General features: G+C 37.8%; 2 protein-coding genes across 2 annotated transcripts; one reads left to right on the forward strand and one right to left on the reverse strand.

Moving 5' to 3' along the window:
* LOC139738251 (tRNA (adenine(58)-N(1))-methyltransferase catalytic subunit TRMT61A-like) lies at positions 1–3,397 on the forward strand. Its single transcript, XM_071648902.1, has 5 exons — positions 1–331; positions 1,086–1,252; positions 1,900–2,005; positions 2,964–3,236; positions 3,285–3,397. Exons 1-5 carry the CDS (start codon positions 1–3, stop codon positions 3,395–3,397), a joined length of 990 nt encoding a protein of 329 aa, XP_071505003.1.
* Positions 3,398–7,146: 3,749 nt separating this feature from the next.
* Positions 7,147–12,060, reverse strand: LOC139738229 (sulfotransferase 1B1-like). Its single transcript, XM_071648884.1, has 6 exons — positions 11,907–12,060; positions 10,320–10,582; positions 8,844–8,964; positions 8,128–8,225; positions 7,554–7,728; positions 7,147–7,256 (listed from the first exon to the last, which is right to left on the reverse strand). Exons 1-6 carry the CDS (start codon positions 12,058–12,060, stop codon positions 7,147–7,149), a joined length of 921 nt encoding a protein of 306 aa, XP_071504985.1.
* Between the last annotated feature and the right edge of the window lie 225 nt (positions 12,061–12,285).

The following is a 12,285-nucleotide window of genomic DNA, read 5'->3' on the forward strand; positions in this document are numbered from 1 at the left end:
ATGAGTTTTCTGGGGTATAAAGACGTCATTGAAGATGGAGACACCATTATTGTCTTCCTCGGCCACGAGTCCATGATGCCACTGAAAATGGTGCTTGGAAACACCACCCAAACTCGGTATGGAGCTCTGAGGCATTCCGAGCTCATTGGCAAGCGGTATGGATCAAAAGTATCCACATTAGGTGGCAAAGGCTGGGTCTACGTGCTCCACCCAACACCAGAACTGTGGACAGTCAATCTTCCACATCGAACGCAGGTGCTTTATTTTCCAGATATTAGCTTACTTACCTTCGAACTGGAATTAAAGCCGGGAAGCATCGTTGTGGAAGCTGGTAAGATTCTTGTAGTCCCGTATATGTATTTTTGAGTTTGCCTTAAGAAAGCTGGGAGGCCACGCCACGGAGGGGGAGTTGCGTTTGATTCTGTACGGTAATGTAGCTATCAGTATCAATCAGCACTGCGAATAGATGTGTTATGAGTAGATGAATAAAGTGCACAATTGCCAAATAATGCCCTCGTTAGCAATGCAATCACTGTAATCAGTGCAGTATAATTAGGAAAGGGGTGGTTTAATAATATCTTGGTTTGATATTGATAGACATCTTTTCCCCTTTTTCTGCACACAGAAAACAAAACAAGTTTATGACTTGTGCAGATGCCATCATGGCCATTATATGACGGCGTGTGATCTATCTTACAGAATCTAGATGAAGATCCTACTTGTAAATATATTTTTGTTTGTTTAGCAATCCCGGCTCACAGATGCAGTGATTCATCTCTTTCTATGAGATAATTTGCAAAGAGCATAATTTTGCTCTCTTCAACAAGTCCCTGACAGTGATTTCTCCTCTTTTCATTTTCTTTTGATCAGTCAACCTTGCCTTACTTCAGTTTATCTTGCTTTCATACAAAATGCTTTCTCTTATTTTCATCTTCTCAGAGGATTCTTCTCACCAAGATTTTTATTCTGTGACATGTTTTCATGTTTTGATAAATTTGAGTTCTCTTCCCTACTACTTTTTCATTTCCTCTTCCTCTTCTTGCATATTCCTTTCTGTCCCTGCCACCCTCTGTTGCTGCCAACAGGAACTGGCAGTGGCTCTGTGTCACATTCCATCGCAAGGACCATAGCACCCTCAGGTCACCTGTACACATTTGAGTTCCATGAGCAGCGTGCTGAGAAAGCCTCAGAAGAATTTGTGGAGCACAACCTCTCGGACATTGTGACTGTGACTCACCGTGACGTCAGTTCGGTAAGAATTCTTTTACTGTATATTGTAGACCTGGAAGTTCCTGGAATGGTTGAAACTTCAACTCGTTGAAGTTGCTTAGCCAAATTTAGCGATTTGCATGGAAAGTTTGAGATGTTCAATTTTATGGAGATGCATACATCAGTGGCATTGTCAACAAGCAATTTTATTGTTTGTCAGTGCATTTTACCTGAATGAAGAAATAATTACAATTTTCACAGTGAAACATTTCATGTTTAAGATAACTGCTTGTTGTTGGCATCACTGCATTTATGTTTATTTATGTGTGTGAGTTGTTTCTGTGTCTTTTTATCCCAGTTGTCACTTTTAAGACTGTATTTTATATGTATAGCCTTTTTTATTGTACTATATAAATACTTGATACTATTCGTTTGATTCTGAGCAATATGTGATTTTCATTTGGATGTCGTTAACCTATGATCATTTAAAGCCACAGTACTTGGTGTGGAAGTTGAATATGAATGCAATAGGTTACCATGTGAATAATTCCATTAGATTTAAAATCATTGTTCTGATGAATGTTCTTGGAAGTCTAAGTCTCCATGCTATAGGTACTGGAAAAATTATGAAGGATAGCGTGGTTGTCATGCATTCATGTGCTCACCACTTGTTCTGACTTCCCTTCACAGGACGGTTTCCTGCTAGATGTGGACTACAAGGCTGATGCTGTCTTTCTGGATCTTCCCTCACCATGGAACGTCATACCACATGCCAAGAAAGTTCTGAAGACACGTGGTGAATACCTCTTTGTAAAGTAATATAGGAGGGCTATCCAGGTTGCATGGAGTATGTGTCTCCTCTTGTAGCATTAGAGGAGCAGAAAATCATCAAGGTTGATAGATAGTAGCAACCCATGTGTGCAATATATAAGTGTATATGTACAGTGGATTTCAGTGGTTTTATTATTGTGAGTTTGTGAGCTGATTGATATTTGCAAAATAACAACTCACTAAAATATTGTTTTGGGTAACACAAATGTGTTGTATATATCTTTTTCACAGTGGGATATCACTTAATTTTTCTTCTGAAAAGAGATAATACTCATAGAATGTCTCATTCAGTCACTGTTGTTATCTCTGGCAAATTCACCCACACCCAAAAGTTTCTTACAAGTCCCCATTTGAGAAATACACTGTATTATAAACTTGCAAAATGTATACAATTTAACGCATATGGTACAGATTTCTTTCTTGGATGGCATTCACAATCAAAACAGAAGATGTCACATTGCAAAAGGGTTTAGTGTTCCCTGGATTTCTGATGATATAAGATGACTTGGTCAGGGAGTAATACTGCTCATGAAGTTTGAAAAGATGTTGTACATATTTCACATATCTGCTCAAGTGCCAAAGTGCTCTTGGAATAAGATTATGGTCCTTTTGAATGTTGCTGTAAACATGATTGGAATTTTCAGTTCTGATTATGATTGCCAGAATAACTGCTATTTTGAACTGCATTGTCTATCAAAAAGGAAGAAATACAGTATATGCTTCCATTGCTTGTAAGATTACAGTGATTGTTGTCTAGATTTTGTTTGCAGAATTGTTTCTCAGTCATGCATTGTTTTCACCCAGACACACATCAAAATCTTGTTGTGATATATCTAAAAATGGTATGATTGCTTGATATTAGATTGTTATTGTATTGGATGTATGGAAGTCATATTTATTGTGTTTCAATATTATATTTTCAGGTGGGAGGATATGCTCATTTTCTCCTTGCATTGAACAAGTTCAGAGAGCCTGTGTGGAATTGGATGCCCTTGGGTTCACCGACATCAAGACTGTGGAGTGCCTAATCCGTAACTATGATGTGAAGACGATAAATCTGCCCCTCCCAAACATTGGAGAGCCAAGGAGTTTGGAGGAGGATTCTAAGAGTAGCCATACGGGCTCTGGGGAACCAGCTGAGAAACAAGCAAGGACAGAGGATAATGGTACAAAGGTTCCTAAGGTGGACAGTGGCAGTGATGATACGAGTGAAGGGTCAAAGGAGATGAGGAGAAAGGGCAAAGGTCAAGTGGAGGATGGTGGCAAGGAGTCAAATTATACCAGGAAGTGTGCTGTCCCACAGAGAGAAATGCCAGGGCACACCGGATTTCTGACATTTGCCTCGTTGTACACATAGCATGGTGGTAACATGAATGCAGGAATGATGGGAAGACTGCCGAGGAATATATTGTAGCAATCCAGATATGACCTCTCAACATGGCTCAGTCATGTTCCTCTACTACTCAATCACAGCTACAAACATGTTGCTCAATTCAACTGCAAATTGTGATTTTTGTTCACTGGAAACTTGGGTCATAGAATGTTTCATCGACATACAGAAGATCTTATGTGTTACAGTAATATACACTAACTTTTGTTCTTGAAACACACTGAGAAATTGATATATTTTTGGACAGATAAAGGAGTAACACCACAAGCCTTCTTAATGCAAGTCTACTTTGGTAATTCCTGTGATGAAATATGGACAGTGAGGTATTGCTGTGGGTGCTAGTATGATTTTGTGCTAAACTGCATCAAAGTTTCTACACTCGGTCTCCTCTCATTCAAATCATGACAGTACATCCCACTGTCCAATCCTCCCAAAAGTGGCAAAACATCTTTTTACATGGCTGATGATGAGATGACGGTTGTCTTGCAGTCAATCACTCTCTTGTAAGTGAGTGCTGTCAGGCCAAAGACACTATAAGAATCATGATATCTATGTCAAACGTGAGACGTCCTGCGTGCCTTAGCTACAACTGGACAATGAAATATACATACAGTGTACACGATTGTATATGCCTTGATCTTCAGGCAGCATACATATGTATGCAAGCCCAACACAGGATGTGAGATATTTTTAGGCTTTGTCAGAGCCTGTTAAACAATACTAAGACATTTTTTTTTTTCAATTCATACAGTGTGCAGGGAAAACTGTTCATGCATTCATGGTCATACACGGTAATACTCAATGTCCTCACTTTCTCCTTTTTCTCTCACTTTCATTCTCTCCATTTTCTGTGTCTTTATGATTCCCAGTGATCAAGTGGACGTCAGACACCTAAAATGTATTCCAGTTGTGAGTGAAGCCAATATCATGTTATTCTTGATTGCAAAGTTTAGGGGAAAATCTTATTGAACTACGTGTATCTGTTTTGTGTGCAAACACAGTCCTGGCCAAGTTGTGTGTGTTTATTTTGTCTGTAATATGACATAAAAAGTTTCAATAGTCTACTGGTACACACAAAATGATGACTTGAGAGGAGAGGGCATTTTTATGCCTCCGCCACGAAGTGGTGCCGGAGGCAGTATGTTTTCGGGTTGTCCGTCCGTCTGTCCTTCCGTCCGTCTGTAATGAATTTTGTGGACAAGGTAACTATCAAAACCTGTTGAGGTATCCTAATGAAACTTGGCATGTATGTGTGTTAAGGGTGAAGTTGTGCCTATCAACTTTTGGGTGCACATGCTCAAGGTCAAAGGTCAAAAGGTCAAGGTCAAATACATAAAATTTCACTATTTCCACCATATCTATGCAATGCCTGAAGATATTTCCTTGAAGCTTATTGTATACGTGTATTACCCAATTAAAATTCTCTGGTGAAAGTTTGGGTCATGAGGTCAAAGGTTAAAGGTCAAAAGGTCAAGTAAAACTATTAACACTTTTTTTTTCTCTGTACCTTGGAAAATTGTTCAAGGTATCTTCATGGAACATAGTATATACACGTACTGACTGGCAGTGATTATCTAGAGAATGTAGGGTTTATGGGGTCAAAGGTCAGGGGTCAAAGGTCAAGTGCAACACTTCAAAATTTTACTATTTTTCTCATGTTTATGCAATGCCAGCAGGATTATTTTTTTTTTTTACACTTGGTGTATGCATGTGTAACCTAATAGAAATTCTCTGGAAAGTTTTTTTTTTCTTTTTCTTTTTTTTTGCCTCGAAGGTCGAAGGTCAAAGGTCGAAGATCAAGTGAAAGTGCTGAACTAACTTTTTCCTCCATATCTCGGAAGTGGCTCAAGTTATCTTGAAACTTACTACAAATTCATGCATGTTCTACCTGAAAGTGATTATCTTATGAATTTTAGGGTCAAAGGCCAGATGAAAATGGTAACAATTTACTATTCAATACAGAAATTGCACTTTTTCTCCATACCTTGAAAATTACTCAATACATAAATGTATGAATGGGTCAAAGTCAAGTTAAAGTCCTTAAATCCCCAAATACACACTCTCCTATTCATCCAATTAAACCTAGGTCAAGGAAGGTGAACATTCAACACATTTGTGACAAACTTGTCATTTTTTGCCAATTTTGTGAAAATGTAATCACACATTGTCCACATGTACTATCTAGACCTATTAGGAGAATCATGCAACATTTCTAGTTTAGAAACTGACTTTCACTCACATAGCTTGTCCATTTCTTATGCTAAAGAATGATATGAATTGCAGTCATTTTGTATTCTTTGCATGCTTGCAGTGATTACTGAAAATGCATTTCCAGAATTTAATGTAGACACAGCCCTACAGGGTGTTTTTGCAACCTGCCTAGTGGCTGCTGCAGCTACAATGTACTCATAATTGGCTGTCCCCAGATCCAGTTTTATACTGCACACATGTCATGATCACCAGATAACTCTTTACCTAAGTTTGATTAAATACAGAGCAATACAAGCCAGAAGGCTGACAGATTAAAAAAGAAAGAAAGAAAATGAAGTGGAATACAAAGTCGAGGATGAAAACTTAACCCCATCTGATGTGATATATGAATACACGCTTGCTTGCTTACAAATTTTATTATGAACATGACATTCCAAAGTTGTACAAATGGCAAATTTCAAGGTTTCATACAGTCACGATTTAATAGTGAGATACACTGTACATGTATATAAACAAGCATTTGCCTGTGCAGCTCCCAAACTATGGAATGACTTACTATTGGAAGTAAAACACAGCAACAAAACCTTAAAGGGTGTGTACAGTTCTGGTCGAGGTGAAGATGTAGCTTCAAACGTTTTGCGAGATATTCAGAAACCACTCTATGAGATGTCAAAGAGCATGCAGTTCTAAGGGGTATCAAAAGTTTATTCGATGAAAATCGGTTTTGAAATGGCTGAGATATCCAAAAACAAGGTGAAACAAAGAGATCCTAATAAAGTTGTGGCATGTCGCCTTTTATTATTAGAACTTTTTTTGATATCTCGGCCATTTGAAAACCAATTTTCATCAAATAAACCTTGAATCCTTCTTAAACTTACATGCTCTTTCATATTTCATAAGAGGCTTTTCATTATCTCACTTAGGAATGTTCAAAACATGAATCCTATTAGTTATCTCAACCAGTACTGTACAGTCCCTCTAACTGTTGCCATTTTTAAATCAAGACTCGAGACACATTTTGTTTTTCGCCTAACTGTGCATTATTGTCAAGCATATCAGAAACTTTTGCAGTGCAAAAGAATATATGTACATGGGTTTCGCAGCTTATAAATTGAAATTTTTGTTATTATTATTATTATCATTATTATTGTTACTGTTATATTATTATTATATGGCTACCAATACTCTTTAAGATTACCACATGTATGTTGTGGTCATCACATATGCATTTTGTCTTGAACTTTACTCAAAGCAAGTGTGAATTCATGATTTTAGCAGTTTGATGTCCTAATTTCATTTGCCATTCCTTGAACTGACCCTTTGCCAGACCTTGTACAGTTTGAAGAGTTTTTGACACATCATGCTAGCCTCTGACATGATAGATGTATTTGGGTGTTTTTTTAATCCCCAATCAAGAATGTGAAATTTCATTTCTCATTTAAACTACACGTATGTGACTGACACACATCTCTTGGAATAAAGTGATATAAACTTTAAGAAGATATTTATTCAAACTTGACTGGAATATCCGTTCCTGCCATCTGCTGTTGATACCACCTGTCAAATGTTTCATTCTGAGCCACAGTGAAGCGTTCTTTCCATGCCCCAGCGATTCCTGTAAGAAAATCAATTCACAATGGAGAATTGATATGCATGCAGGCTAAATTGACTCAACTGCTCAAATGATGATATAGCAAAAAACTGACAGCTCTGAAAATTGCTACAATCGCATTAGCCCTATTTCCCAAAGGTGAAAGATTTAGAAAGATTTAGGCGACGAATTTCTCAGTTTAAACCACAAGACGATTTCCCGAATGGGGTAGATGAAAAAAACCACGGTCTAAATCTAGACCATTTTTTATAATTCTCGCATTGTGTCTACTGTATGGTTACATAAGTAATTGAAGCAAACCTTTGGAAAGAAACTGCTGGTGCGTTGCCATACGTCCACCATTTTTTTCAGATTCTCTCCGGTACGTTTTCTTCATAGCCAGGATGGAACTATTCTCGACCACGCGTTGCAAAGACTCTTCCGACAGAGGGCGTCCGATGTGGCTCGCAATGTGTTTGATGTGTTTAATGGGATCCTGATTGTTTGGATGTTAACATGAGAGAACGAGAGAGAAGAAATGTAAGCAAACGGCGCGTTCTAATCATTGTGGATTAAAGGGACTGAGCAGTTACGACGAGGACACGTTTTAATGATTTCAATTTTAAACGTTATATTGTATTACATTTCTGATAGTCCATAGCAGATTTCGTGGGGACACCAAATAGTTTTTATACACTGTTTGCGTGAGGGGTGAAACATCTACTGAATGATTCATGATTCGAACAGAATTATTCAGTTCACTTTACTGATAGTAAAAAAAGCCCTAGAAATATATACAGTGTAAAATGTGACGGCAGTTCACAGAGAAAGCCAAGTGTTTGAGTCAAATGTTAGTACAAATTCGTACAGTAGGCCTACATGCAATTTCTCATACCGATAATAGGTCCTCGTAGAACAAAAACAGCATATTTTGTTCGTCACGAATCTCCCAGAATTCCTTAACGTGTTCCGGCCAGGGACCCCACGCCATTCCTGTCACAAGAATGGGGAAGATGTGAACGAAGAATATCGCGAAGTTACTTGAATCTTGATATTGCGCATCAAAGATTTGCAGCAGATTGCAATTATTTCAACATGGGTAGTATAGTACCCCTGTGAGGAATATGATGGAACAAGAAATGACGATCTGTATTGGTGGAAGTTGTTACTATGATACCGTCTGTCTAGACAATCCTTTTTGAAATTTCTTTTACCGTCTCTTCACCAATGATCACATAGAATTATACGTAAAAAGGTATTAATAACAGTGAGAGATGGGGGGTGGGGGCGGTAGAGGGGATTCCAGGTGTCAAGACGTTACAAGATGTATGATCGAAAAATTACAATCACTTGTAAATTACGCATGCCCAGCAGTTGCACGCACAAAGGCGATTTAATTTAAAATAAACGTAGTAATTCCAAAATGCCATAACTCACAAACTTTGAGAGACCTTGTACATTAATTGTGTTATTTCAATCATTTTCTTCAAAAACCTAGCGTAACTGCCGCGTTTTGTAGAGAAGATCAGCACACGAGATTGTTTTCGCTGCCCTAAAAATGATGATCATATTAAAATCCCAACGCCTCATACACCAGGAAAATGCACCTACCTCCTTCAAGGAATACGCGGAAATTTTCTTCCCAACTTATCGGAAGAGATTTATTGTTGAGTGTCACCATGTTGAACCAGGAGGATGTTACATCTTTTGGGTTTCTGGCAACATAAATGACCTAGGATATGACAACATAAAAGAAACAATTTGATACATATGTATTCATGACCAATCCGTGGCTGTACAAGCGACGATAGTGATACCGATGTATGTAGCAAATTAAAATGGTTTAGTCTTGGTTCAAGGAGATGACCCTTTCTTTCTTCTTCATTTCTGATATGAAATAGTGAACAAAATATTTTTTTTTTAAAAGAAAAGAAACTGCGTTCATACGCTTGACAAAAGCGAATATACATGTATAATCAGTTTAGAAGTATAAAAATCTCCCTCAATGGCATAGAAATACTCGTAAGTGAAACTCCGAGAAAGCAAAAACCGTTGGTTACTGAACATTCATTTTGCATTTGAAAATCAGAAATATCGTAATATATTTAAACTCGAGCTGTTTTGATGTTACCATGGACCTAATATACATGGACTGTTCACGGCAGTCTTTCTTTGATGTAATGATCGTCATCGCCACACGATTATGTATGTGCATCTTAATGAGTACATTCAGGTGTCTGGACAATAACGATTGTGTGATCATGTATTGTATCATCACTAACAAAAGAATCGTTTCCCTCATTTCAGTCTTGTTTCGCTGACGTGCCTTTTTCAGACGGAAATGTCTGTGAATAAATACAGATGATGAGGAGCAGCAAAACCTGAGAACATGACAAATTTTGTGTCAAAAGATGAGTAAGTTGCTGATTCGCACATTTTCGCACACGCATAAGACCTTGCCTCATGGCAAGATATACCTGTTCTCTACCATTACCATCCCTTTTGCTCTGGAATAAGCTGCGGAAAAGGGAAATGTTGAGATCTCAAATGACTATCTTTCTGCCAGAATGTTAGCTTTCTTTTAAAAACTGCCTGCTTCTCCCAAGCGAAATTGTTTGACGCATGATTTCCTAACATACACCACAACTGCACATTCACTTTACTTAATTTTTGTGAGTTATTTTGTTCTGCGCATACATGTAGTTTTAGATTTCTCGAATCTTCGTCTTGTTCTTCTCCCGGCTTGCTGGCGGTGACGATCATGTGGATCAAAGCAGTGAAGCGTATTAAAAATGTCTTTGTGGCGCTTTTGAGATGTACAGGTGCATGAATAATTTAACGATACGATGAATGTCCTTGTATATTAGGTCCTTGATGTTACGAAAGCCCTGGTATAAAGCTCTTAATAGCTTTGGGTTTATTGGAAAGCAATCTATATACATCTATTTGAAAACGAACAAACAAAGAAACAAACTTGTGAAACAAAGCGTCCGATGAGGTGAACATTTCCAGCGTCAATGACCTCATTCTGCCAAGTTTCCATTTTTCTCGTGAAAGGGCAATGAATGACTACATGTATATATAAACCTTGGCTTTCTTCAGCATTATATCTTGAGGAAAGCGATCCCGTCTGAGATGGCTTAAGATAGTTCTCGGTGAGGGCGCTTTACGAATGATGTCGATGAACGGCGTCAACTTTGGAGGATTTTGTTCCTCTTCTTCTCTGGTTTTCGGTAGCTTCTCATCCATGTCGATCATCTCAATGGCCGAGGATAGCAGCGAACGGTCGACCTTCTCCGAGTAGCCGTTGCTGAGTATGAGACCTACAATCTCCGACATCCAGTGGGTTCCTGAAAACGATAGACATGGGAAAAAGGTTGTACGTTGTCGAATCATCGTATTTACAAATAAGGAAAAGAACCATGCAGCCATCGCTTTTTCTGAAGATGGGGAATTCTCAATTGTGTCAATGCTCGTGCCATTATTCTTCTCTTAAATCCAAACGCCGTAGATAAGTGCCCATAGTAATTCCCTCAACTAGCCCGTGAGGGTCTGGATAAGAGTCTCTTTAACCTATATATTGAAGGGAATTTTTCATCTCTTCATTATGCAATCAGAACCTCTGGTCTGAAATTTGAAGACCCACCTTTTTCTTTGAAGTTCGATATAAGATTAGGAAAGTTCAGTAATTTGCAAACTCACGCAAAAATTAAAGAATTCATTTGTATTTTATTTAAAACTGTACTTTATGTGTTTGTTAATTACATTTCTGGCAACTCATTATCCCGTGTGACACATGCCGTTATTACGTGTATTGTTCTATCACCACTCCATTCACTGCCGTTTATTTCGACATTACTGGTGAGCGCTATGTTATACGCGTGGATCGTGACATGGGGTATAGATAACTACGATTTACCAGTATTTTGTCTTTTTTATTGTCTATGTGTGTTCTCTATATCCATCCTTTCTCTATATCATTTTCTTTTCTATCTTGAACTTTGAGTTATTGTGCTGTGTTCATGAGTACTGTAATATTGTATGCAATGGTTGCAGAATAACAACTACGGGCTGACCAAGTTCTCTTAATCACCGCGTTTAGATAAAATTGGAATGAAGTTAATTCATACAAAAAATCTTTGTCTCTACAGGAAATGTTTGTTTCTCTGAAAAGAAAAACACATTTTAACAAGATTTTTTTTAAAATGAAAACTCGTTCCCCGACTGTGTAAAGAATAAATATTAAAAAAAATCACATGGGTCTTGAATTATACGAGTGCATTTTGTGGAGCTAATAATCTCTGGAAAAAAAACCAACAACAACAACAACAACCTGGAAACCATTGTTTGTCTTTTGTTTTTTTTTTACATGTTGTTAGTTTATTAACAGCATGAAAGGTAAACCTATATAGCTGAGCGACATGATAACCACTTCTGCAGCGGAAACGTCAGAGCTATAATAGCCTATATCAAATACTGTTTGGTTCCCATCAGATAGATAATTATCTGTGTTGCCAAATTGCAGGGCTAATGTACATCACGGCAGTTTATTTTGATACCGAACAACAAAACACATTTATTTACATCCCGTTTTTATCCTCAGAAAAATAATCAACTGGTGTATGGGACCTAAACTGTACACGTGATAAAATGGAAAAAAAATACCGTCCTTACCTGATTTTGGGAAAGTGATAATGAAAACATCGTCAGGACGTACTTCCAATGATTTTGTGCCCTCGATGCTAGAATCTAGACATATGTTTGGATATACGATTCCTTGGTAGTTGTGTCTGTAGGACGTTGATGGACCTTCCTTGACGTCAGCCATCGCATAAACTGAGAAAAGAAATGGCAAAATTAAATCGATAGGCATACAAAATGATAAACAGTACTTACACATTTCAATTGTCGATCAAAAGATTGACTAAGACAGCGCCATGATTTGTTGCTTTACATGCAGTAGAATAACTCGCATCTACGCACAGACTCACACATGAAATATATCAGTATATCAATATCATTACAGGTAAAAACATGTAATACACCTACAACG

This window comes from Diadema antillarum, unplaced genomic scaffold (assembly GCF_040938485.1).
Source record: "Diadema antillarum isolate AM-2024a unplaced genomic scaffold, OU_Dant_1.0 seq00000731_RagTag, whole genome shotgun sequence".
Taxonomy (NCBI): domain Eukaryota; kingdom Metazoa; phylum Echinodermata; class Echinoidea; order Diadematoida; family Diadematidae; genus Diadema; species Diadema antillarum.